This window comes from Pleurodeles waltl, chromosome 5 (assembly GCF_031143425.1).
Source record: "Pleurodeles waltl isolate 20211129_DDA chromosome 5, aPleWal1.hap1.20221129, whole genome shotgun sequence".
Classification (NCBI taxonomy): Eukaryota; Metazoa; Chordata; class Amphibia; order Caudata; family Salamandridae; genus Pleurodeles; species Pleurodeles waltl.
The window spans coordinates 150,819,128-150,846,911 of record NC_090444.1 but is presented as its reverse complement, the minus strand read 5'-3'; the positions used below and the strand labels follow the sequence as shown (position 1 = coordinate 150,846,911).

Below are 27,784 nucleotides of genomic sequence, written 5' to 3'. Positions count from 1 at the left end.
GGGGTAACACAATCGCTTCAGGACCTTAGGGATTTTTCACTAGCCTCGGCAGTTATTCCATCTTTCTCGGTCCCCACGTTCGCAAGCAAATCTGACCCGCAGACTGCTCTCAACTTGTCAGTGATCTATTCTAGTGCACTTAGAATTTTTGTCAAAGCCCGAAGTCGAAGTTTTCTCTCACTCCCTTAACACACGTACCGACTCGTTGACCACGCCCGATCAACCTACTAAACCGACCAGACCACAACATAAAACAACATACTCCGGAGTCTCTTGACCTCGCAGGGCCCGTCTCAACAACAACAACCACGTGGACCTTTTTATGCACGAAGCGCCACATGCACATGAAGTTCGACGACTTCCCTACTCTCACACTCGGAGTCGCACCTCCGCTATTTCTATGAAGTTCGACGACTTCCCTACTTCTACACTCGGAGTCGCACCTCCGCTATTCTCTAAAATCCTCACAACCTTTTCACACAATCTGCGGCAATAAGCTGTGCAAGCGCAAAATCCTAACTTCTCTCATACCGTCACTAGTACCACCAACGCCGATTCCACACCTCCATTCTCTTCATTCGCAAGCTCCGAGATCCCGGGAAAGTCGCGGTGGACTTAGCCCATCATCATTCTCTCAATCTGTTTCACCCAAGAAAATCTAATTCAACTTCTTGAGTGGGGTCTCAAAGGGCGTAACCGTTAATTCAACACCATGTACTTTAAGAGTACGGGGTCCCAAAAGGCGAAACCGTCCTCTGCTACCATCTACTGATAGAGTGTTCCGTACTAGTAATTTACCTATACTTTGGACGCTCTTTAGGCCGATGAATCTTTTGGCTAAGTGGGACCCTCTCCACCCTCAATCAGTCAATTTAATCAAATCAATAATCAATAACGAACATAAGCAATGCCCTGATCAACATAACACTTAACAATTAATCCAGAATACATTCCGGCGAACCCTGACCTTTCAGTCAGGAATAACCACACCAGTTTATTCAAAGTTAGTGAATTTATTTCCCTATATTAACAAAGCTAGCACAATATAGATGTGTCTCAACACCAAATGATAAACATAAATGAACATTAATAGCTGTCCATAACGGCGAAACAAGTGCAATCTATGCAACATTTGAATAACAAGGCATTCGATAATAGCAATGCAAATCACTAGAACTATAATCTGTAATGAACTAATTGCATACATTTAGTCAGCATAACAAGGTCTCAAATTGCATCGTGCGACAAAAGGAATCCTCATCTAACCTCAAATTAGCATCGGCATGTGGGACTTCATGCAAAAACAATTTAGCAACATTAATTTAGAAAACTTCTAACTAGGGCTCTTATCAAAATCAGCAGTTGGTTACCTAAAAGAGACACAATGCAATTGTACAATTTCCTTTCATATTTACCAATCTCAATCAGCATTCAAGGAAGTCTTCGTCTCGCAGGTATCGTTTCTCGATCAGCATGGGACGGGGCAAAGGGGCAGGGGTGGACGGGGCAGTTGCCTCACGGCGGCAAGATAAACTACTACTTCATGCAAAGGGACAAATCAAGGTTAAAGTCTCTAGGGTAAGAATCATTTAAGTCTCTTTCTCTCGATTAGAGAAAGCATCAAAGTCTCTCAAAATGGCGTCGCAGCAAGGTGGGCCATAATAGCTGCAATGTCCTGCAAAATGGCGGGTATCGGGCTGGTAATGGCTGCAAAAAAGCTACTTTCTTCTCGTGCACCTGGTTTAAATAGACAACAGTTCAAATCCAGTAGGGTCTTCCATTGGAGGGTTCATAGGTTAGCTTCAAATTGTCCAATCAAAAACAACAGTTCTCAAGCTTTTACTTAAGCATACATTATCCTTGGAGACGGGTACGCAAGTTGCAACATTTTATACCAATTAACTCACTTTCAGAGCTTCCATTGTCCGCACCTGCAGATTGACCTTGGAGTAAAGAGAAAAATGCCGGGCTGGCATGAAACCTTAAGATAAGCATGTGAACGATCTCAGTGGAAAAGTACAGCTTCAAGCAGAAATACACGTTTAATAGCACATTGGAAAAATACGAGCATCTAAACCGTGAGACCAGGCCACTAGGCCAAAGCCTCAACTAAAGTAATGCTAAGCAAAAACATTTCAAACAAGCAAATCATAGCACACGTTTACGATTATGTCGGATTAGTGCAATTCTAATACATCACGTTATATAAAGCACGCTTATAAATGTTGGCAAACTACTCTGAGGGCACATTTGTCCCCGTACAATCTTTATTAGTTCGGTTAAAGTCACACATGATTATTTCACACTACGTTTATGAGCTAATAAATGTAAAACCTTCATTTCAGCTTCATCAATAGTAGGGAAGGTTATAAAGCGGACCAAGGCAAATATAACTGCACTTTTCGATGCACTCGCTAGCAACTAACTAAACACACTACAGGGACCAGTCCTCCTAATGCACCGGTACTCACAGCATGGGACACACACACACACGCACGCACACTTTTCTTTGTGTGAGGACACACATATAGAAATATTTGTATTAGCGTAATGCCACTGGAAAGCAATGTTGTTGAAAGCAAGTTATTTGGGACACGCGTACTAATAGAAACAAACTCACACATTTACTAGTACATGGCAGTGGTGAAATTCGATCTATCACTGCAGTCAAATGTAACGTAACTGAGTTAAGAAAACAATGCTTAAAGTTTCAATTCTAGAATCATTTAACAAAAGGAAATAACTCGGCAAAACCCACAACGACTAGGTACTGTGACTCTGTTCCACTGCACAGATTTACACACTTGAGCAGGGGTTTTAATTAAAGAGCACTGTTTTGAATTGCTGCAAAAGAAAATACACCATGACATGAACCATACCTGCAGACCCACGGATTTTATTGACGATATTGCTATAGTTGAGAAGCAGAAGGGCCATAAGCCTTACAGAGGCTCACGTTTTCTGGTGCATGGCCCTTTCCATTGTTAAACAAAAAACTACAATGGGGGCTATTCACAAAGGTAACTTTCACTTCTGATTAATTTACACCTGAATATTTACTACACTTTGTATTAACTTTCTTATTTTAGGCTATTCACAATATCTAAGTGTAATGTTAATACAAAGTCTAGACTTACACATCAACATCCACTGACAAGAGGGAGCTGCCAAATTTACAAGTGTAAAGTTACTACTGCCAAAAAGGAGCAGTAGTAAGTCCACCAACAAACATGGCCAATTTAAGAAAATGCCTCTTTTTGAATGTTCACCCCCACAATTTCTGAACAGATGCTGCTGGTTTTTGGACTCAGGCAGTGCACAGAGGCTTGCTAACCGGACCTCAGTGCTAGTGTTCTGACTGTATACAAATTGCATGCACGCCTTTAGGTCCCTAGTGTATGGTTCTCAAGGCATGTAAGGCACAGTGGCCACTCAGGGCTGTAGCACTGTTTGTGCCACACTGTGTGTGGAAAAGTGCAAAATGGCTCCCAGCCTGCCACTGCAGCCTGGAAGAGCAATCTTTACACTTCCAGTTCAACTTTGCCATTCAAACTAATGGCAAAGCCACCCTTTCCCTTAACAATGTATATGTCTGCCACTAAGGAAGGTCTATAGAGCCCTACGGCAGGGGTCTGCATTTTGTTAAGCTGGACATATCTTTTCAATATGTCTGAACAACACTTCCAAATTGTCGTTTTGCTGTGGATAAAGTTAGTAGCCCCATTGGCTAACACAGGGTTACCGGTCACCGGTTGTCACCCCAACCCAGCTAACTCCTAAATGGGACTAGCTAACTGGGTCATGTAAGGTATCAAATCATTCATGGCATTACACCTGACCTTATGCCCAGGTCGAATTTAATACCACAATTAAAGTTTACAATCTTTTAGAAAGTTGCACTCTACTTCAGTTAACCCAGTGGCTTCACAAAGGTGCTGGCACACAGACAGCTTTCTGACCTCCTCTGAAGACCTGTGAACTATTCCTGGGCCCTTGAATTAAGGCAGTTTCCGCAGAGTGAGGTCACCTCCTTTCCCAGGATGACTACTCAAGGTGTTAACCCAAAAGGTGATGCTGCCTATGTAAGGGAAGTAGTACCAACACCCCTGAGCAGGAAACCTTTTATTCCTGCAGACAATGTAGAGACAGGGCCAAGGAAGGAAAACTCGCCCCCCACCAGTTTTACTATGGCATGAAGTGCTCTGATAGGCACACCTCTAGGGTGGGCTACCAAGTTCCTAATGACTGAGGAAAGGTTGTGCCATCTTGAAAGGCACAAAAATATGGCGCTCTGGGTTAGCCAGATGCCTCACATTACAGGTACTTCATTACTAGGTAGGGGGGAACCAGTAGCCCATTGGGTAGTGACCGCGTGTTCCACTCAGGGCACTTTTCTGGGAGAAATATGTCCGTCCTGGCACCCTAACCCTCAGATCACATTGGATTTGGAGAGAGGATCGGAGGAGGACTGCCCTGCTGCCATTCAACCCACACAAAGAGAGTGTGCACCATCAGAAGGACTGCACCAACTACACTTTGGGTTGGCAAAGTTTGGACTGTCTGTGACTCCTGACTTGGGAAAAAGTTGATTCACAGCCCCTGCCTACAGCAATGACTTGAAGGATCAGTTGGCTGATCTCCTGGAACAAGCTGCAGGAACACAAGATCCCAAGAAGCCCAAACTGCCAAGTTGGTAGCTACCACAGAAGTTTTGCCACTATCAGTCACCGGGCACCCAAGAGGACAAATCTGATAGCCAAAAGTTGCACCTGAGCCTACCTGATCTGGGAGTGCTATCCAAGTCCAAATTTGTTGCACCCAAAGGACACTAGCCCCCACCTAAGAATTTTGTCCCAACCGCGGTGCGGACTGACCAGTAATCCAGCATCAGCTGGCCTGTTACTGCAATGTAGAGGACTTTGAAGGATTTCGATTTCTATAGCCAAGGTCACCCACTTTGCCCTTGGACCAAGGAGCAACCACAAAGACACCCCCGTTGACCGCACCACAAGCGTAACATCATCTGAGCATCTTCTGTCTGCATCAGGACCACTCCGTTGAGGTCTATGGCGGTTGGCCTGTAAAGTTTAGATCTTGCCATAAATACACTCAAGTGGCCAGGTAACTGTCTAAAGTGTCCACTCTGGCCCCCTAGACCTCTGTCCTGCTGGATTTGGTCTCCTAACCCAGTCTGGAGTAGCCGAAGTAACTGTTTCAAACTTTTCAAAAGATTCCAAAGTTTTTGTTGACCAATGCTTGTTTGCGGTTGCATTTAAAAGTGATAATATATTCTAAAATCTGGATCTCCAGGACTGTCTGGTGGGTTTATGCCAATGAAGGACTGTACAATTTCATAAAAGTATAATCTCGTTCTTTAAATTAGTGTCTTCTTTCTTTTGTGTGTTGTGACTTTCTTATCTTGTTGTTTGGTGTTGTTAAAAGCTTCACACATAGTTCCTTCACAAAGCCTTACTGCTTGCACCCACAGCTACCCAGGGTTGAACTTAAGGCTAAGTAAACAAGCCCGACTAGACCCAAGATGGTATTTGTGAATGTACAGGCACTACAAGGCCCCACAGCCATATCACAGAATTCATCCAAATCCTCACGGCCAACAACTGATAATACAGCACCCTCCCATGGAAAATACTACAGCTAGGGAATTAAAATGAGGTTAAAATATTATCTACAATTAAACATTTTTCGTTAATTTTACCATAGTATAAAAAAGTTTTTTTAATTTAAAAGTAATGTACCATTTTTTTTTTTTTATTAAAATTAAAATATACGTAAATTGATTTTAATTCATTCTGTACCTTACATTAATACATAATAAAAATATATTTTTTGTTACTTTAGATAGCATTTCCTTTAAATGTAAACTTCAGAGGAATAATTTTAATGTAATCTTTTCTTTTGTTGTACATTTAAAATAAAGATATAAAATTACCGTGCATTTATATTGAACACAAAAATATTTATTGCAATTTTTCCAAATGTAATACACTTTTTTACATTTTCCATAGGGAGAACTCTGCCACCATAGTGGAGATCTCCCTTTAGGGAACTTTTTTCTGTACTTTGCCATATGGAGGTCTCAGTCCGACTGTGGAGCCTCGTTATGGTAAAGTACAGGGGAAAGTAAAAAGTACAAACTTTTTCTAGCTCATATATGGACCTAAAAAAGGTGAGTTTTAAAGTGCACTACTGTTCCGAAATGAGGAAAAAAATTAACTTTTAAAGATTTACCCACAAAAAACCGACAGTGTTCACAGGGCAAATGTAAGACAAATATTAGATATATTGGTTTTCAAAATTTGACAGGCATTTTCATTGAAAGTATGCTATATGTATCTTCGTAGCTTCTGGCATCACTAATAGTTTTCTAATCTTAGATTTGACATTTCTATTAGTGGTGCACTATAAGCAGCTGTGTTCAGAGAGCTTCCACACGCTTCACCTGCTCCAAAATACCTTCAAATGGATCCCCATCAAGCAAGAAGAACAGTTACCCAGGCACTCATCAGCAGCAAACTTGACTATGGCAACCCACTCTAAACCATTGATAGTGCGTCAAAACCTTGATAAGTAAACTTACAAGGAGACACGCCTAGGCCGATGAACCTTTTGACTATGTTTGGGGACTTCCCAGTATGAGATATCTTTCTGGCATCACAAAATCAATATCAATAACTCAATCAAAATTCGCAATACCTAATCAACAAGTTAGTCAATTACATCTAATAAGGATCAATAACACGAATACACCATGACCTTCCGGCCGTGAATAACCACACCAATTTATTTAAGAGTTAGAATATTTATTTCCCTATTAGTTACAATCTAAAGTAATTTCCGTTAGTCTCATTAGCAATCAATCTCATTAGTAGTTCTTCAAACTTTTGTAATTAGAATGCAATTAATCAATGCATAGAGAATATTCATTAAGCAATAACACATCACTAATAAGAAGCAGTTTAACAAAGTCTCAGAATACAAGGTTCAACAAAGCAGGAATTCAGTCATTTGTCTATTTGCGTCAGATATTTGTGAGCACCTTAACTAACCTCGAATTAGCATCGGCATGTTGGGCTTCATGCAAAACAATTTAGCAAACACAAATTTGGAAAACATCTAACTATGGCCTCTATCAAAAGAGCAGTTGGTACCTAGAAAGGAAAGGCAAACAGACAATTACAATTATCATCAGATAGTTACCCCTCCAACGAATCAGCAATCAGCGTCAGTCTTCGTCCTCAGGACATCAGTCGATTCACCATCAGCAAGAACAGGACAGGGCAACTCTCAGTATGGCATAGCTAAGAATAAGGCTTTTCCCTCATAAGGAGGAGAAATAAGTATCAGGTAAGAATGAATAGAGGATGTTTTAAGTATCAGGAAAATAGACGGCAAAGTCTCAAAATGACAAAGTATAGCTTAGGGTAGGTCCAATAATGGCTGATTTCTCCTCGGGTCATGCAGTTATATCAAAACAGTCAAACTAGTCCTTAATTCCCTATTGGATCATTTTTGGTGCATCATTATCTTTGTCCAATAATTCTCCACACACCTTACTAGAATTTTCCACAAAACACAGTTCTCATGCAGTTGATTGGCTCCTGTAATTGTCGTCTTCATCGGGTGGAATGTAAGGTAAGAAAATTTACACTTTACGCTCCAGTCAGTAGTCCCATTGTCTTCTTCTAGTCTAAGTAGCCGTGCACCTGTTACGAATTACACAGTTGCATTCGACAAGAATGTCTACTTGAGCATGTCGGGTCCCATGAGAAAGAATTTACTACGGCTACACACACATATCTCTAGCTTCTGGAAAAGTACAGCTTTGTGTCCTTCAGGAAAGCAGCACATTGCACGTTAGAAAAACACAGCTTAATATGAGACCAGGCAGCTAGGCCCAGACCCTCGCTAACTAAGGCCTAGTGATTCATTTAGAAAAACCCTAATACATAACTCTTAATTATAAGAAGCCAATACAAATTCAAACATTAGTACATCATTAATTCATCATTTACAAGTTTCATTAGTCATCGTATACATTGGTGGCCACTCCCCGTGGGCACATTTCAAACACGTGCATTATTTTCTACGTTAACACATTTTCTGTGCAGCTTCATTATATATTATATATCAAGCTTTTCATGTTAGTATTAATTTAAAAAGTCACACTCCAACATCATCATCACCAAGAAACTCCAAAAAAGACTCCAGAGAATCCAGAATGCTGCAGCTAGATTCATTCTGGACATCCCCAGCCACAACCACATCAACGCACACCTGAGAGACCTCCACTGGTTACCTGTCAACAAAAGAATCACCTACAGAACATCGGACCACCTACCTTAATCACCGCCTCTCCTTCTACACTCCCACCAGAAATCTCTGCTCCACCCAGCTGGCCCTCACCTTCAACCCAAGGTTCCGTAAGAACTCAGCTGGAGGAAGAGCCTTCTCCTACCTCGTGGCACAGACCTGGAACACACTGACTCTCCACCTCAGGTAATCCTTCTCGCTGATCCAGTACAGGAAAGACCTCAAGACCTGTTTTGTTGACTGATCCGCATACTTCCCCACAGCGCCTTGAGACCCTCCAGGTGATAAGCCACGCTTTATAAATACCTGATTGATTGATTGATTGATTGCTGAAGTTTTCATCAGGGCAAACAGATGCACACAAAATGTATAATTTACAAGCTTGATAGATTCAAGGCAGGTACAGGCACTTGAAGTGTGTTGCAAATTATCCATTTAGATTCCGTCCATGGGCAGTGTTTAGAGCAATCCTAAGCAACTCCAAGTTGTTCTGTGCTTGGACACTGTATACAAAACTGCTGATGGCCAGACAGGTGCAGAGCCGTCCTTGAGTTGAGAAGACACACACTCTAAGTCATTCAGAGTTTCACAACGTCAAGCAGTATCTTGTGTGGCAGAACACAGTTGAAAAAGTGAAAACATAAATCTGCAAAGTATTTATGTTGATAGTGATAAAGATTATAAAATGCATGGCTGCCCAAGAAAGGCTTCCCAGCACTGACAGACAGAAGATATCAGATGGAATTCAATGGTTTAAGGACGTTGGAACAGCCAGAGCTTTTCCAATGCTTTTTTTATCAGGAGAATGGTCAATGGTATAGGGGAGAGAATTACATAATTTGGAAAACAAATAGGAGAAGGAACATCCTCCTTTTGTTGATTTATGGATCATGGGCATTATAGCAAGGTATGAATTAGAAGATCTTAAGGCTTCAGGAGGAGTGCAATATTGAGCAGGATGTCTTAAAAAGGCTGGCCCTGAGTTGATAAATGCCAGAAAAGTGACACAAAGTGTATTCACTTCTCAATGGGTGGCCAGTGCACCATTACAAGGGAGGAGGCCATCAGCTCCCGCCTAGGGATGTGGAAGAGTAGGGCTGCAGTGATCCACATATTCTGTAATCTTCTTAGTATAGCCTTCGTGCTCCTAAATATAGCAAATTCACATAGTCCAAATGTGACATGATCATAACTTGAAATACATTTTTCTGTTTTCTTGGTGACACTTGGGAGGGTTCATACGATCTTTCTCAGAGTTATAAGCAGGCTGAAACAATTGGCTGTAAGAAAGTGACCTGTGATTCAAATGCTAGCTTATCATCTTAACAAAAGCCTTCATTTTTAATTAGAGTGTTAGGTTGAGGTAGAGGTTTGAGGCACTCCGGTAGGTAGTAAAAAGTCCAGCAGTGAAAATTGTGACTCACTAGCATGACTTTGGTTTCGCTACTGTTTAGCTTTAGGCAGTTATTTCCCATCCACTCAGCTACAGCTGTAGGACAAATGTTTAGCTGACAGGTGTTTGTGCTTCTGTTAGGAGAGAGGGATTTAACCAGTTATATGTCATCAGTGTAGGAGGCCAGGGTAACACTATAGGAATGTACATATGCATTTAACAGTGTGGGACTCTGAGATGACCTCTTGGGAAACCACGCACCAAACAAAGAACATGAGAGTGAAAAGGCCTATTGAGCACTTGAAAACTATAATCTTGAAGAAACAAGGCAAACCTCTGTGAGGCCTGCCTTCAGGCACGAATCCTCAGTCAGCAATCTTGTAGAATATCAGGCAGAATGCTATGAAGGACTATGCTGAAAGCAGCACTAAGGTTAAGCAACATTATAGCTGCCATGCTGCTTTAGTCAAAGTCCTTCGTAGTTCTCTGGAGACTGTGAGTGAGTCAGACTTGGTGCTATGGCATGGTTGAAAAACTGACTGAGACGAAGCTAGAAGCCTAGAAGTGAATGAGTGTGTGGGGGGGGGGAGAGAGACACTGCATAGTGCTGAAGGAACACAGTCCTATAACAACAAAATCTAAAACTGATTAAAACGTTTGCAGTTAAACAACCACTCAAAATCACGAGAGCCAGGTAAAATCTCAATAGGCTGACTTTATATTTGAAATGTAGTAATAAAAATGAAGTCCTCTGCATAAGGGCTTTCCCTTTACACATTCAGTTATTAGTATTTCGACCATGAATGTATTAATTCTACCTTCATCGCCTTCCTACATGGGCCATGTGCCAGAGGGGCCAGGAACAATAAAGCTAGCCAGGGGTGGTGCGGGGCTCTACTCCCATTGTCCCCTTCTAACTCACCACTGGTTCGGAAGCATGAAAGGCTACATGGATCTTGCTAGGATCAAACCCTGCAGATGACTACGTAACTCAGTGGAGAGCACTGAACTTAATGAGTGGATTCGCCAACTTATGTGTAGTGTGTAATATGCGTCCAACAAGTGCTGCTCTGCACAGCCAGCACTGGTGGTGAGCCAAGGTCCTTCCAAGGGAATTAAACCTATCACTTCCTGCATAGAAGAAAACAAAGTTGAAATGGTTCATTTTGACTGTGATGTTTTCGTCACAAATTCTGCATTTGAAAACATCAAAGGACCAGTGATGATTCACTTCTTAAAAGCAAGTGTCGGCCCCAAAACCCTGCCAGTTTGAGTGTATGGAAACAGCAACAGAGGATTTAAGTGCTGTAGGAGGCCTAGGCCAGATTTACAAGGGCAAGACATTAGAATATACTCCCAAAGATGAATGCCTATGTTCGGAGTAAATGTAGGGCGAATATGGAATTCCTAACAAAGTCCTGGGCTACTCTCAGAAGTCTGCAAAAAGTCTGCAGTAATCATAAACTCCCAGAAGTAACGATGTAGGTAACTGTAATGCTATCTGTATTTAACCACCGGCTCCATCTTGACTACTGGCTCCATTTTGTTCTTGGCTTAGCTTCAAGCGCCGTCACATTGGTGGCGCAGGTATTTTTCAGGGCACAGCTTGTTAACGTGTATACGCTTTTTTCACTAGGGAAGGGAACATAACATGAGGAAGGAATACAGATAAGGATGTGCCAGGCTGAGAATGTTTGTGGTAGAGCAGGGTACAGCTCATGTGTAAATATTTTGGGAATATGGCTACTGGAACTATATGGAATCTCACTCCACCACAAGCATTGTTACAGGCAAAGGGGGAGCCATTATTAAAGTGGAGTGAATTAAAAGAATTCTTTATGAACTATATTTTCACGTATAAGGATGATAAGGGCCTCACAGTAGAAAAAAGAAGATTTTGCTGCATTATTTGGGTCCAGGTGGGCTAAATGTCTATAAACGTATACAGAAAAAGCCTAGACAAGGAGATGTCTTCACTAACGCTTTAGAGGACCTAGATGCGTACTAAAATCCAACAGTTTGTGTGGCAGGAGATCGTTTTACATTTTTCCACGGGAAACAGGAAAAATATGTTGCATCACTAAAAAAATTTGCATTAACATGTAGATTTGGCGATCTTCATGATGAGTTAGTTTCTGACCAAGTAGTGAATGGTGTGTGCAGTTGGCCCAAATATTCAAGAGAGGTTATGGGCAAAAGGAGAAACCTCACTGCAGGAAATAGTTAACATCGTTAAAAGAGCAGAGATGTCCGGACGATGTGCTAAAGCAGTGAGAGCAGAAGACAAAAATAAAGGTGAGGAAAACAAAAACAACAGTTTTGTGGCAAAAATTAAGGCAAAGAAAGCACTACCTAACAATCAAAAGGATAGCTAGAAAAATGAAACCCAGACCACTGTGGGAAAATATAAGTAAGGTTTAAACCAAGGATCCTTTAGGGGGAAGTGTTACAGGTGTGGCATTGTAGGTCATTTAGCTAATGACAGGAAATGGCCTGCACACTCACAAAAGTACTCAGGGTGTGGGTTAACAGGACACTTTTAGAAAGTATGTAGAAGGAAGAAAGAAAAGCCAGTGAAATTACTTAACCAATTGTCTGACACAGAATTGGATACCAGAGAATTATGTGAATATGTGTGTACTTAGTATTGATGGGGAAATACTTAACATTGAAAAACATACAAAGAAACCTGTTTGTAAAATGTCAATTGGGAGTGTAGACATCTTAATTGTAGTGGATTTAGGGTCACCCTATACAATTGTTAATAATGACATATGGATAGAAACATTCACGCCTACTGTTGGTGATGTATTAGATGCTGCATATTTAAAACTAAAACCTTTACAGGAAAAAGTATTTATATGGTAGGAGTAAGAAGATGGCTTCTCAAGTTTAAGGATAGAGAAGCAAAATGTAACCTGTATGTCTCAGCCAAGGCACCTTCAATATTAGGGTGTCATGACCAAGGTGAATTAAGGATTTCCCTAGATCCTAACAGTTCAGGGCCTGTGTTATCACTTCAGATGAATGATGAATATGAACAACATATTTTAGAAGCAAACTTAGAAGTATTTTCAGGAATTATAGGACAACTTAAAGGGTTCCAGCTCAGAATAGTCTTAAAACCAAATGCAGAAGCGTGTTTACACAAGCAATAAATATATCTTTGCTCCTGAAAGAGCAAGCAACAAGTGAATTAGAAAAATTGTGTGATGCAGGTATTAAAGAGTGGGTGGAGTCATCTATGGTGATAGTGAAAAAACGTAATGGGAAGCTCAGACTGTGTGTGGATTTCGCATACCTTAATAAGAATATTGTTGTGGGTCAATTTACTCAACCAAAAAAATTAAATGCTGTCCAAAACTAAGGGTGTCGAATGGTTCACTAAAACAGATCTTATGGCGTACCATCAAGTTCAGTTGTACCAAGAATGTTAGAATTTTACCACTTTTATTATATGTATTTTGGTTGTTTTCAGTAGGTAAGAGTTCCCTTTGGCCTAGCCTCTTCAAAGACTAAAGTTTAAATTGTTTAAGGACTTAAGGAACATAGCTTTTTTTCAGTTGCCATCCTAATGATGGAGAAGTCTAGAAAAGAACAGACCACAATGTTGAAAAAGTAATGATGATGTTAGAAAACATGGGCTGACAGCGTCATTTGTAAAATATAAATTTGCTAAACGAAAGGCAACTTAGGACATGAGGTATCTGTGGAGGAGATTAGACCTACAAATTTTTTACAAGAAGCCAGTAGAAACTCCCCAGGTTTGAGTAACATAGATGTGGTAAGAACATTTTGAGCCTTAGCAAAATTTTATTTGAAGATTGTAGAAAATGTTTTGAGCAATATGTACAATATTAGACAACTTTTAACAATTACAAATAAGCTCAAATGGCCCCTACTTGTCAAAGAAATGTTGAAAGAGTAAAAAATTATATTTGTGATGCATTACCACTGCAAGGATTTGGCCTAATCTAAAATCTATAATCACAATGGATGCAAGTGGAAAAGGCATTGGTGTAATTCTAAGACAGAGGACTAAAAATGGGAAAGTGTGTGTGGTTGCATTTTCTTTGCGTTCAGTAACTCCTACTGAAAACAAGTATTCAGTTATTAAATGCAAAACATTGGCATGTGTATGGGGAATGGAACATTACAGACGGTTCATTTAGGGGTTCTGAAGTAGTAGTAAGAAGTGATCAAAAAACCACTTACTAAGGTTTTAACAACCAAAGGACTGTACAATGCTTAACCACGTTTAGCAAGAATGTCCATAAAACCTTTGGATTATAGATATGGTGTACAATACTTACCAGGTCTTATAAACGGAGTATCAGATTTTTTAAGTAGCCTACCATTAATGTTAGACAAGGTACCAGAAGAGGATTTTGAGAAACTATGTATAGTACAAATAGATAATTTGGGATCACACACGATGCACTCAGATGGAAGGCATCTTTCCGCACAAGACGCACCCAGAGATTCCACCTTCCCCCTTCCCCTCACAGGTCAAGAACACCATCTGCGGCATCCCCCAAGGCTCCTCCATAAGCCCAACACTCCTCAACGTCTACATAACACCATTCACAGATATTTCCTACGCTGACGACACACATCTCGTCCTCTCTCTCTTAACAGACCCCACCAAGACATAGACCAACTTCCACAAGTGTATGAAGAACGTATCAGTTTGGATGTAGGACAACTGTCTTAAGCTTAACACAGACAAAATGGAGGTTCTGACACTCAACCCTCTGGTATGACTCCTGGTAGCCAGCAGAGCTCGGACCCATCCCCAAACCGAAAGGGTACGCCCGCAACCTCGGCATCATTCTCAACAGCGAACTCTCTAGGAAACACCAGGTCAATACCGTTTCCTCAGCCTGCCCCCACATGCTCTGCATGCTCCGCATCGTGCTCATCGGCATGAGTAAAACAGTGATGCAGGCCCTCATCGGCATCTGGCTGGACTACAGCAATGCACTCTACACAAGCACCACCACCAAAGTAATGCAGAGACTCCAGACAATCCACAACTCTGCTCTCAGACTGATCCTCAACCTGCCCAAGAAAACTCACATCACCAAGCACCTGAAGGACCTCCATTGGCTCCTGATGCAGAAAAGATCCTACTTCAAGCTCCTGACCCATGCCTACAAAGCCCTCCAGAACCAAGGACCCATCTACCAGAACCACCACCTTCACCTCCACCAACTGAGCAGGAACCTCCGCTCAGCACACATCACCATCGCAAAGATACCCGAATAAACCGCAGCCATGCCAGAGGATGCGCCTTCTTCCACCTTGCCCCCAAAGCCTGGAACACCCTCCAACTCTGCACTACACCCTCGCTGACCAACTTCAGCAAGGGACTGAAAACCTGGCTTTTCGAATAAACACCTGCAGCAAGCACCCGGATACCCACTCAGGTGACAAGCTGCGCTATACAAATAACACCTAATTGATTGATTGATAATTGTATCCAAGGTATTTTAAAAGAAGTGTGGATTGAACCCTACAAGAAGGACCAAGTTTTAATAGATCTCCATGACAAAATAACTGATGGTTTGTTAGAAATGGGGTCTTTGGTTGGCAGTCAGGTTACTCCCTGTCCAAGCAAGGACCCTCACTCTAGTCAGGGTAAGGAGAATCACTCTCAGTTAACCCCCGCTCACCCCCTTGGTAGCTTGGCATGAGCAGGCAGGCTTAACTTCAGAGGCAATGTGTAAAGTATGTGTACCAACACAAACAGTAACTCAGTAAAAACACTACAAAGTGACACAACACAGGTTTAGACAAATAGGCAATATTTATCTAAACAAAACCAGACCTAAATGACAAAAATCCTACATACACAAGTCAAGTTATGTTTTAAAAAGCAAAAAGAGTCTTAAATCCTTTAGAAAACAGTGGGAACACTGTTAGGGTGAAAAAGTACCTGGGTTGCGTCAAAATAACACCACACGGGTGAGTGTGCGTCAGAAAAGGCCAGCGATGCGTTGATTTCTAACTCGGAAGCGAGACCATGCGTCGTTCCTCCTCTGGTCGGGTCAGCGTGCGTAGTTTTTCCTGTCTGCAAGAGAGCGATGCGTCGATCTGGACAGGCACCTCGGGTCCGGGCAGACTTTGTGTTGTTTTTCCACGCCCAGCAAGGTTTGCGTCGAAAGTCCGGTCGCGCGGTATCAGAAAATCACGCTATGTGGGGTTGCGACATTAACAGACTCCGTCAGCGGGTGTTGGGTGTCGTTTCTCCAGCCACCTTGTGTTGATCTTCCAGCTGCGATGCAGGTGGAGTGTAGATTTCAGCCGCGAAGCCGGCGGCATGTCGTTTTTCAGCCGCACCTCGGAAGGTGCATTGAAATTTTCCCCACACGACGGTCTGTGCTTGGATTTTCAGTATTGGTCTGTCAGCTTCACCTTTCAAGGGCCCAGGAACTGGATAAGGCACCACTTGGCAAGGCAGGAGTCTCAGCAGAGAGTCCAGGTGCTGGCAGGGGAAGTCTTTGATGGCCCTGGGACTTCCATAATAGGAGGCAAGCTCAGTTTCAAGCCCTTGGATATTTCTTCACGAGCAGGAATGCACAACAAAGTCCAGTCTTTGTCCCCTTTCACAGGCAGAAGCAGCAACTGCAGGATAGCTCCACAAAGCACAGTCACAGGCAGGACAGCACTTCTCCTCAGCTCTTGGCAGAGGTTCCTCTTGATTTCAAGAAGTGATCTAATTTTCAGGGGTTTGGGTACCCTTCTTATACCCATTTCTGCTTTTGAAGTAGGACTACTTCAAAGGAAAGTCTCTCCAGTTTGGGAGATCCTGCCTTGCCCAGGCCAGGCCCCAGACACACACCAGGGAGTTGGAGACTGCATTGTGTGAGGGCAGGCACAGCCCTTTCAGGTGTAAGTGACCACTCAACCCCTCCCTCCTAGCCCAGATGGCTCATCAGGATATGCAGGCTATACCCCAGCTCCCTTTGTGTCACTGTCTAGAGAGAGATGCAAACAGCCCAGCTGTCAAACTAACCCAGAAAAGGAATCCTCAAACTGGCAGAGCCACAGAATGGCAAGAAAATGCCTACTTTCTAAAAGTGGCATTTTCAAACACACAATCTCATAACCAACTTTACTAAAAGATTTATTTTTAAATTGTGAGTTCAGAGACCCCAAACTCCACATGCCTATCTGCTCCCAAAGGGAATCTACACTTTAATCTAAAATTTAAAGGCAGCCCCCAAGTTAACCTATGAGAGAGATAGGCCTTGCAAGAGTGAAAAATGAATTTGGCTGCATTTCACTGTCAGGACGTATAAAACACATTAGTAAATGTCCTATCTTAAACATACACTGCACCCTGCCCATGGGGCTACCTAGGGCCTACCTTACGGGTGTCTTACATGTTGAAAAGGTAAGGTTTAGGCCTGGCAAGTGGGTACACTTGCCAAGTTTAATTGGCTGTTTGAAACTGCACACACAGACACTGCAGTGGCAGGTCTGAGCCATGTTTACAGGGCTACTAATGTGGGTGGCACAACCAGTGCTGCAGGCCCACTAGTAGCATTTGCTTTACAGGCCCTGGGCACCTCTAGTGCATTGTACTAGGGACTTACCAGTAAATCAAATATGTCAATCATGGAAAGCCAATTACATACTCATTTTATACAGGAGCACTTGCACTTTAGCACTAGATAGCAGTGGTAAAGTGCCCAGAGTAACAAAAACAGCAGCAACAGAGTCCAGCACACATCATCAACCTGGGAAATAGAGGCAAAAGGTTAGAGAAGACCATGCCAAGGATGCCAAGTCTAACATGGTTGTTCATAAGAAAAACATTGAGTGGGAAAATGAGAACATTTTGGGAAGTAAGGCATGAGTTATCGGTAGAAGACGGCACGGTTTGTAGGAGTAGAAGACTAATTCTAACAAAAGATTTAAGAATCAAACTAATAGAACTATGCCATGAAGGAAACTTGGAAGTCTGTAAGACCAAAGGTAGAATGAAGGAACTATATTGGTGGCCAGGAATTGATGCTGCTATTAAAAAACATATTTGAGATTGTACAATGTGTGAAAACTCAGATAAGAGACAGGTGACTTTCAGACCACCTTAATGACCAATCAGTGTCCCCAATATGCCATGGGAAGGAATACGCCATGATATAACAGGTCCAATTATAGGTGGAGTGGAAATTGTGGAACATGTAGAATTTAGGGGTGTAGTAGTTTCTAGCTAGAAAATATTTTTAAATGAAGGGTTGCCAAAATGTATAATCTCAGGCCACAGACTACAATATACATTTAATGTATTTAAAAAGTTCTTAAAGAGAATTGGTATTAAAAACAACACAACTTCGGTTTACCACCTGGGAGGAAATGTGCCGTGGAGTGGTTTAACCGAGTCATTAAAGGAGTGATTCATTTGGGGAAAAAATAGTTTAAATTGGAAAATTAAATTATTCTGCACAATTTGGGCATTTAGGGTTGCACTCTGCTCTGCTACAGGCAATAGTCCATTTGAATTAATGAGGGGGAGGACACCATTGTCAAAAGATAATATTAGTTGGATGCCCAAAACCAAAAGAGTGGAGTGGAAACCAGAAGTAGTGAAGGATAGCATTACTAATGTTTTTATAAAGAATACCATGACAAAAAAACATAATTACAAAAGTGTTAAACCGGAAGAGGCTGCCATGGCGAAAGTAAAAAAGGTCAGGTATTTTAGGGGGAGGACAAAATATGTTTTCAGATCCACTCACAGTAGAAGAAATCTTTTCCAATTCATCTTTATTAAGCAATGGGAAAAGTCAGACATTTTGGGTGATTGGCCAAATGCATCAGAAGTGGTAATGGAGAATCAGTAAAACCCTTGGATGAATCTCCACTAAATAGTTGGAAGTTTAATTCGATGATGGAGGAAGATATTGGGAAACTTTACATCAAGTAAATGAGGAAATAGGCGATCCTATTGACCAAAACGGAAATTATCAAATGTTGCAAAATTCACCTAATGGGTCAGACAATAACCAGGATGTGCAAACAGAAGGGAGAATGGGTAGGTTTGACAGGTTAATTCATAAACCAGATAAATTACATGACTATGTTTGTGAGTAAAAGTGTCATTAGCTAGTATAATGGTAAACCATATGCTATGTAAGAAGACTTTTACAATTTAGATAAATAGGTGTACTAAGTGTTAGCATGGTTTATGGTAAATGTATAATAATTATATGTATGATAACTAATTAATTAATTTATTGTTGTTTATTTATTCTGAACAGGGTTTAGATGTACATGTGTATTAGATATTGTTCATATTTAATGAAGGGGGATGTGTGGTATTGGTATAGACTGTCACACAGTGTTGTGTGCCAAGCAGGACACCATACAACCTCCTGTGTGAGGTTATATGAAATGTGGAGGTGATTCAGAGATAAAGCGAGAGACAAAGACGCCTATTTATGTCTACACTCTTTGCTTGTACCTAAGTGCTAAGAATACCACTAATAATGCTTGAAAGGAACATTGGAGTATGTATTAATCATTACAGCTATGAACTTAGACGTAATTGGTTACAGATTTTAATAAACATATAAAAATCAATGAGTGACATATATGTATAGATAACAAACAGAGACAAGTACATTAGGTTGGTGATAATAGAGGATCTTTATCCCTTAGAGAAGACATGAGTAAATTATATCTAAGTATTAAAGAAGAGAGGAAAAGAGAGTACACTGAGGTTACAGAAACATACATTTAAAGAACATTCAGTAAAAATTGAGGTTCAATGGCTTTTTTTAAAGTCCATTACAAATGTATAGCTGAGGCTTTTCGGTCTTTTAGGAAATGGACTGGAAGTACTGCTTATTGCTTGTATGGCCTATGCACATGGATCAGTACTCCAAATCTACTTGTGATGGGTGCCTTTCAGCACAGGAATGGCTGGTGGTCATCACGCGGTGCTGGTGCTATGCTGGCTGAAGCTCTGCACAAGGTGGATACGATTCACAGCAGGGCACAAACTCTACCCTTTCACAGGGAGTCAGCGTCCACCTTGAAATTTTGTGTATAATTCTCCTTTTGTTTCATGGCATTGTTTGCCAGACTATGGGTACTCACAAAAGTTTTTCTCGGGGGCCAAAAGTACAGTCTGGTTTGTGGCTGAGGGCTGCACGTATGGGCCTGCAAGTGGGAGCGGGACATGATGTATATGATTTTTCAAGGTATGGAAGACTGCATGGATTTGAGGTTGCTGCAGACAATGTTAATTTTAATATCAGGCAAATCAACAATAAAAACTGGCTCAGCAAACCGTAAAACTGGTCCACAAACAGCCAAAAAACAGTCAACACACTGACCTGACAGGCCATCTAGCGAGGAGGGTAGGCTAGCTGGCAGTCAGCAGGAGGGAACCAAGCTGGTCGGCAGGTAGGAGCCTGTGGGTGGCTAAGACACAGCAGGCTGCAGGGGACGACATCCTCACCAAAGGTATGAGGAAGCTTGAAAAAAGCTCCTTAAAAGTCAGCTATAAATGTGCAACAGCTGACTTTCAGAGGGCTTTTGCTTCCCGCCACTGCCAGGTGTATGAGATCACGCTAAGGGGTCCCTGATGCTTTGAGTAAACACAAAAGTGGGCTACTGGAGCATGTGCAGTAAAGTTGCTATCGCACATGCTCAAGCAGCCCTCTTTTGTGTTTACTGATAGCGTCGCGTCGGGCATCAGAGAGCCTGCTTCGGAGCAGTTATGCAATGCATTCCCAAGAAAGGGGCCTTTAAAAAGGCCGCAGGCCGCCGAGCAAGGTCTGCTGGGCCTATGGCAGCCCAAGGGCCTTATTCTGAGTACCACAGCACTAGACAATTATGCTACAATGATACTGAAGCTAGGCCTTGCTACGTAAATTCTGAATGTCCTTGCAAAGTCCATTGTTTCTGAGAGGACTGTTTTGAATGGACAAATGAATTACAGAAAAGTAACTTGAATCATGTTGTTGAAGAAAACTTATTTGAACTATTCTCTTCAGCATTTGTTTGAACTATTAGACATGGGTTATAGTCTACAAGTACCTTGTGAAGAAACAGTTAGGACTCTTTAAGTGAATTATTGTTTGTGTATTTACGAATATCATGTATACGATATTAGAGTTTCAGTAAAATTATACAATTGTAAAAATTAGGGAACAGCAGGACATTAATGGTATGCAATATTTTGCAGTTCTACCGAAGTTAAGCAGAAAAAACAAATCATCTTTCACCAGGGAGTGTGTAGTGAGGAAGCTTGAGGTAGTTATCTTAAATACAGGGAGAAACACTACACACCCACTTGTAGAAGAAATATATGTTTTGTATGTGCAGTTTTACTGAATCCTGTATCAGAAGTGCAGAGAGTTGTCTAGTCAGAAATAGAACTCAGGTACATAGATTCACAATTGAAGTCATGCTTAGTTTTCTGAATGCCAAGAAACTTAATATAACTTTTGTCTTATAGAGTTTCACTGCACTCTGCAGTGTCTCTTACACAAGACAGAAGTTTGTATAGTCATATGCCTCTGTTTTCTCTTTTATCCCATCAACTTTTCCCCACTCCTACCACAGGCTTACGTATTTCTGGTTGTATGGTCACTAGAGAGGTGGTGAAAGACGGGAAAGAGCATCACTCCTTTTGGATCCTATGCACAAGGTGAGTGCTAGGAGCAAGCAATCTGGAGAGATCTCCAGATCTACTCTATGGTTTATAAAGGTGTAAGTTGCCAGTACACTGCACCAGAGCACCTCTTAACGTCAATAAAGTACAAAAATATTCAGAATCTTCTTAAAGTCAGGAGTCGCTACGGCAGTTCATTATTTTGAGAGGAATCAATTAATAGAATATGAATGCATTTCCAAGTATAAACTGCTGAAATAATAATGAGGCATGAAAATTACTATGGTAGCAACCCTGAGCAGTTTTGGAAGGAATCCAAGATAAATGAAAAGTTTGCACAATATTCAAAGATGTAAAATGGCAGATCCCAGTTCTGAGATTTACCCAGAGATTGGTACTATGGAATAAACACTACCTGGCTCCCCTGTCAACCAGAAAGGATGACATATACTTTAGGACCTCACTATTTATGCTCAATTTAAGGAGATATTCAAGGAACATTGTGTAGTCAAGAACATAGAAAAATCAGAGCTGAGTGGGATATGGCAGGTGACATTAAATCATTTGTGGTTTCTACTTGTCTGATACTTTTGTGAATGGAAACGCTCTGGAATCTGGTGAACAGTGTAGAATGAGGTTACTGAGGTGCATAGGACTATAAATTGGTGATCTAAAGGTGGAAACCTTTTAAGTGTATGGACAAAGCACTCAGTTGTTGCATCACATACTCCAATGTCATGCAGAATCACTCCTTCACATTTCTATCTGCTGTTAAAACATTGTGTTTAAATCAGACCTATAAAGTGGAAAATGTAATTACCATAACCTTCAATTGTCCCCAGAAGATTGACACAAAACCTACACACTAAAAGTCCGTCATTGTGCATTTTCCATGGTACGGCTTCTTTAGGATGACTTGAACACATAGGAGGAAACACACTCACTTGTGAGATAGCAGCCCAAGCTGAGAGACACATCGTCCAAGGCTATCACCGAGTCAGATCCTTTTTGCCAGGAAGTGAGGATTTCAAGCCAGAATCTGGTTAGAGGAGAAGAAATTGACAGAATTATTAAAATGATCAATGACATACAATCCCTATGGTTATAGTGCTCTGGGTTTTGATGTGTTAAATAGACAATTCCACTCTCTTACCTGGAGCAGGTAGAGGTAAGCAGAATCCACACAGTAAACCAACAAGCCTCATTTGATATAATTTTGTATCTAAATCCACTTCTAAGAGCAATCATAATCAGTGTTTCTTACTAGTGATAAATGGTTAGACAGTCACCACCTGTCTTCAGATATCCATAGAAATCTTCCATGAACTAAATTTGTTGTTTGTCTGCAATTGCAATTGTAACTATCTCTATTTATAATCCATGTAAACTCATGTTTACAGCGGAGCCAGGTCAGCAGGGAAAGCTGGAAGACTGCTTAAAGGGGCCATTTTGGCCACAAATTAGGATCAGAACTGATTGACATATTATGTCCAATGAGAATCAATTTTTCAGTCTTGAATTGTGATTAAAGTTTTATCAGAAAGCAAGATTATCACTCACATTAGAATATGCTGGAAAATGTAGGAATCTCTTCAGCCAGGCAAAACGCTTTAAACACCAGCACTAACTGATAATCCTCCTGCTGATCTCTTGCATGCTCCCTCAATACCCTCCAGAATACATGCTTAACAACTCAGATCCTCGACTATCATCCCAGAATAGCTACTCTCTTGTTACGTTAAGGGCCTGATGCAGTCTCTGCACTATGCTGTGCACCATGAGGAGTTTCTGCCACAAATGCAGAGCCTCCGTCATGACTGTGGAAACTCTTTGTGGAGCGCACCCAATGTGTATTGCTCAAAGACGGATCTCGCCCTGGTAGCATGATTTAAGCATGGCACACAACTGGATGCGAATCCAGCACCAGCTCCTCCCCATAGGGTAATCTAGGTCACCAGACCCGTATGTTATTCTGGAAAGCATACACAACTAACTCAAGTACTGACTTACTGCAGCATCAAACCACCATTGCAAATGGACCAGAGTGGCTCATTGCATAACAAGAGTTTTGAACAGGATCCTCTTATTAACAAGGAGCCAGTGTAGGTTCCTCAAATGTGGTGAGACAGAAGTTTGTCAAGGAAATTTGAGAACCAAATGATCCACTGTGTTGTGGACCACTTGTAATTTACTGACCAAATAATCTGGAGGACCCGCATAAAGGGCACTGGCATAATCAATCCTGGACATAATCAAGGCTATGATCACTGTTGTCCTCTCAGGTAGGGAGAGGAAATGCAAGGCTTTTTTTAGCTTTGCACATACTGCAAAAACACGTATCCACTACCATGTTGATTTGGTTGCAAAATGTCAGCTGTTTGTCAAACTTGACTCCCAAATGTTTTACCGCATCAGCTTGAAGGATGGGCGCGGAGGTCCCATCAGGCCAATGTACTTGCAGGACAAGAAATTGGATTGTCCTTCTTAAAGGAGAACACAAGCTCTATGTCATCTGCATACAAGATTATCTTGGTCCCAAAAGACTCAACCAATGCTGCTAAAGGGGTCATGAAGATATTAAACATAGTGTGGCCAAGGGTCGAGACCTGGGGCAGTCCCACCGGACACAACTATTGCCAGAGGAGAAAGGCGGCAACCAAACTTGCTGGCAGCTGTTGTCAAGAAAAGATTTCAGCCACTACAGCGCTATGTCTCTAATGCCTATATCATGAAAAGGAGCAAGTAGCCTGGAATGGCGGCACGCGTTGAATGCAGCCAACAGGCCTAAAAGTGCCAAGACTGCCTTACCTCCTTCATCCAGGAGCTCTTTATCAGTTCAGAGACTTCTAGCAGTTCTGTCTCTGTACTGAATTTAGGCCTAAACCCAGACTGGCTGAGGTGAATAAGCATGTTAGATTCGAGGTAGGATCGAACATTCTTGTACAAAACTGGATTGCTGGTGAAGTAGGATATTAGCCCTGGCCAAACAGCAACGACAGTCAGGGTGAGGCACAAGTTAACCCTAAATTAACCTATGCTCAACCCTCTGGTAGCTTGGCACAGAAGAGTCAGGCTTAATTTGAGGCAATGGTTAAAGTTTTTGGGCAACACTTCAAACAGTAATACAGTGAAAGCACCACACAGAAAGGATCCTACACCAAACTAGAAAAGTAGAGCTTTCTGTACTAAACAAAACAAGACCAAAATGACAAACATCCAAACAGAAGAACCGGTGATATGCAATTTCAAACCTTTTAATGAAAATAGCACCAAAAAATCACGAAGTGCCTACTTAGGATATCTGATCGCTACGTAGCAGAGCAAACTTACAAGTTCAGGCCGACTGTGATGGAGCCCATGTAGGCTACAGGGACCTAGTTAGGCCTGCTGAAGAAAGTACCATAAATCCTGGTCTGCGGAGCATTGCGAGAATCCGTTTCTAAGATACGCCACTCAGCCAAAGTGATGCATCGGTTCCTGTGATGTGAGGGTCTGAGTTACTGTCGAGGATCCCACTGATGGGGCTTGAGATGCGAAGTCCGGCCTCAAGAATGCGGTGTGCAGTCAGGGTGAAGCATTGTTTCTGAGGAGCTGAAAGGCTGAAATGGGGAGTCCGGCAACGTTGTTGAGGCTGCTATCAATGAGAGTTGTGAGCGCCTTCAATAAGGATGCATTGCACAGCGGCAGTTCAGATGGGCCTCAATGCAATGCGGGTCTTTGTGACGGGTCGGATCCACACAGCAGTGGCGGTGTGTCACTGCTTTTCAGGTTTGCGCTGCGCAGCAGAGGAGATGCATTGGTTCCGCTGGATCCTCTCCGTATCCACAGAGGATGGTAGAGCACCTTATGCCCACTTTCAAAGGTCCAGGACTGGAGTGGAACCCCTTGGAAGGTTAGAATTACAGCTGGCAGAGTTGAGGTGCAGATGCAAGGTTGTTGGGTTCAAGAGATGCAGGGCCAGTCCTTCTCACCTAGGCAAGAGGGCAGCAGGTCAGCACAGCAGGACAGCAGTCCTTCAGAGTGGCAGTCCAGCAGAGTGGCAGTCCGTTCAGTAGCAAGCAGTCCTTCTTCCTGGCAGAGTATCCGCATGTCCAGGAGTGTACCGAAGAGTTGGTGTCTAAGGTGCAATTTATACCCAGTTGTGCCTTTGAAGTGGGGAAAGCTGCTAGGTGCCCTGCCTGGCTCCAGACTAAGTACAGGGGTATACAGCCCTTTGTGTACAGGCAGGATACAGCCTATTCCAGTGTAGGAGGGCCTTGAATCTGCTGCCTCCTATCCTGCCAGTGATGGCCTATCCACTCACCCCTAAGCTCTCCATTGTGTGTGGCCGTCTAGAAGCAATAGACAAAGCCCAAATGTCAACTACTCCCAGCCGTGTGACCCACAGACAAGCTAGGGCAATCAAATGCAAACTTTCTAAAAGTGGCATTTTTAAAATTGCAATTTAAAGTCTGACTTCACCGTAAATTAGGATTTTTCATTATAATTCCAGAGATACCAAACATAAACTGATCACCTGTTCTCATTTGGAAATTACACCTATAAAATATAATAAGGTAACTCTAATATTATCCTGTGGGAGAGGTAGGCCTTGCATTAGTGAAAAATGAATGTATGAGTTTTTCACTATCAGGACATGTAAAACTTACAAAAACATGTCTTACTTTTTAAATTCACTGCAGCCTGCCCCGAGCTGTGTTGGCCTACCCTAGGGGTGGCTTATATATGTTAAAAAGGAAGGTTTGGGCCTGGCAGTTTAAAACTTCTACGCTCACTTGCTGCAATGGCATGCTTGAGATTTGTTTAAAGTGCTACTTAAGTGGGTGGTGCTATCATTGCTGCAGACCCACTAGTAACATTTAATTTACAGACACTGGGCACAGATAGTACCACTTTATAGGGACTTAAAAATAAATTAAATATGCCAATTGGGTATAGGACAATTTAACATGTTTTAAGGAGAGAGCACAAGAACATTGGCACTGGTTAGCAGAGGCACAGCATGTTTGGTCCTAAGGCAAGCAAAATCAAAGTCAGCAAAAAACAGGAGGTTGGATGGCGAAAAGTTAGGGAGAATATCACGCCATGCATGCCATGTGTAACTCTCCTTTTATGCCATGAGACTTCATCTAAATACTAATTTGTTTTGACTTTATCTGCAATAGTTTTCCCTTTCCATTATCTTTTCTAACCCTTTGTCTTGTATTTATAGCCGTCTGTAAGGCACCTTGTTTTGTATCTATTGTTCAAATCCAAAGAGCCAAAATACTTTCATTAGTGCATTACCGCAGTAAAAAACTAAACTGTTCAATAAATCAATAAATGGCATGCCTTCACACAACATAAAATAATAAAAGGCTGAACCGAAGGTGCCGTAGTCTATGCGTCTCTGGCTGATGCTGCAACCGACTGAGCAGTAACAGGACCGTGCTTCAATCATTCTGACTGCTACTGGTAAGAAGAGGTATTTTAGTTCTCTTTAGAGGCACTGGCTCCACCTCTGTGTAATCCCTGCGTCAGTCTGACACTTTACAGTGACGACATACGTGCTACCACTGAGCAAATCCCCAGGATTCTCATTTAGCCAATGTGCAAGTACGCGCAGGGAAGGTAACACTTAGGGTTACCATGGTTCCTTGTGGAGTGACAGGGCAACTGTCATCCAGGAGTCGGTGCTCCCATCGCCTCCCCATCCTCATTCTTCCTTTCCACTAGGCCATGTTAAATTCAGGTGGCTGAATATCACCCCACATTCCTAACACAGTGTGTAAGTGAGGTGATCTTTCAATCCACCCTCAATTCTCACTGGTGACCGACAGGCAGGATTCTAAATAACATTGGGCCCGATTCACAAAGAGCCTCCGTTGCTTGAGGTGTAGGCTCCACAGTCGTGGTGGAGTGTCCACACTCCAATTCTCATTGCGGAGACTCTGCCACGAGTGTGGAGATTCCCCCACAACTGTGGATCCTCCGCCACGACTGCAGAGGCTCTTTATGAAGTAGGCCCACTGGATCTCATTGGTATCACTTACAACGAGATGTATTTACAAGGCTACATAGCCTTACACATTCAATGCTATAATTCAGGAGTCTTCTCCAGATGTTAGTTTACAAGACCACCACACTAATTCATTTTGCATGAAAAACTAGGGCCTATGGCAACCTAGTTACCTCACTGTGCACATGATTTGTTTATCCGCGTGCATGGGTGCCAGTCAATCTGTTGGACTATGTGAAACTGCGTGTCTATAGGTGAGTTGGTCTGCGAGCCTGCGTGTACCAAAAGGCCTAAATGGCCTTGTCACTACTTATTTTACATTTACTTTGATAGCTAAAATATCCGATCATTTCAAAGTTAGCACAAACCCCAGTTAAGAAGGCCCCTTTTGTTAACAAAGGATGACAATGAAACCAAGTTACGAAGGATG

The 27,784-nt window shown here is 42.0% G+C and overlaps 1 protein-coding gene across 1 annotated transcript in view; it reads right to left on the bottom strand.

Annotated features, from left to right (window-relative positions):
• ALK (ALK receptor tyrosine kinase) overlaps nt 1-27,784 on the bottom strand; it is a 2,590,648-nt gene that overhangs the window by 386,968 nt on the left and 2,175,896 nt on the right. The window contains exon 10 of the mRNA XM_069233821.1: nt 22,301-22,395. Within this exon, the coding sequence (XP_069089922.1) occupies nt 22,301-22,395 (95 nt within the window). The remainder of the gene's footprint in view (nt 1-22,300; nt 22,396-27,784) is intronic.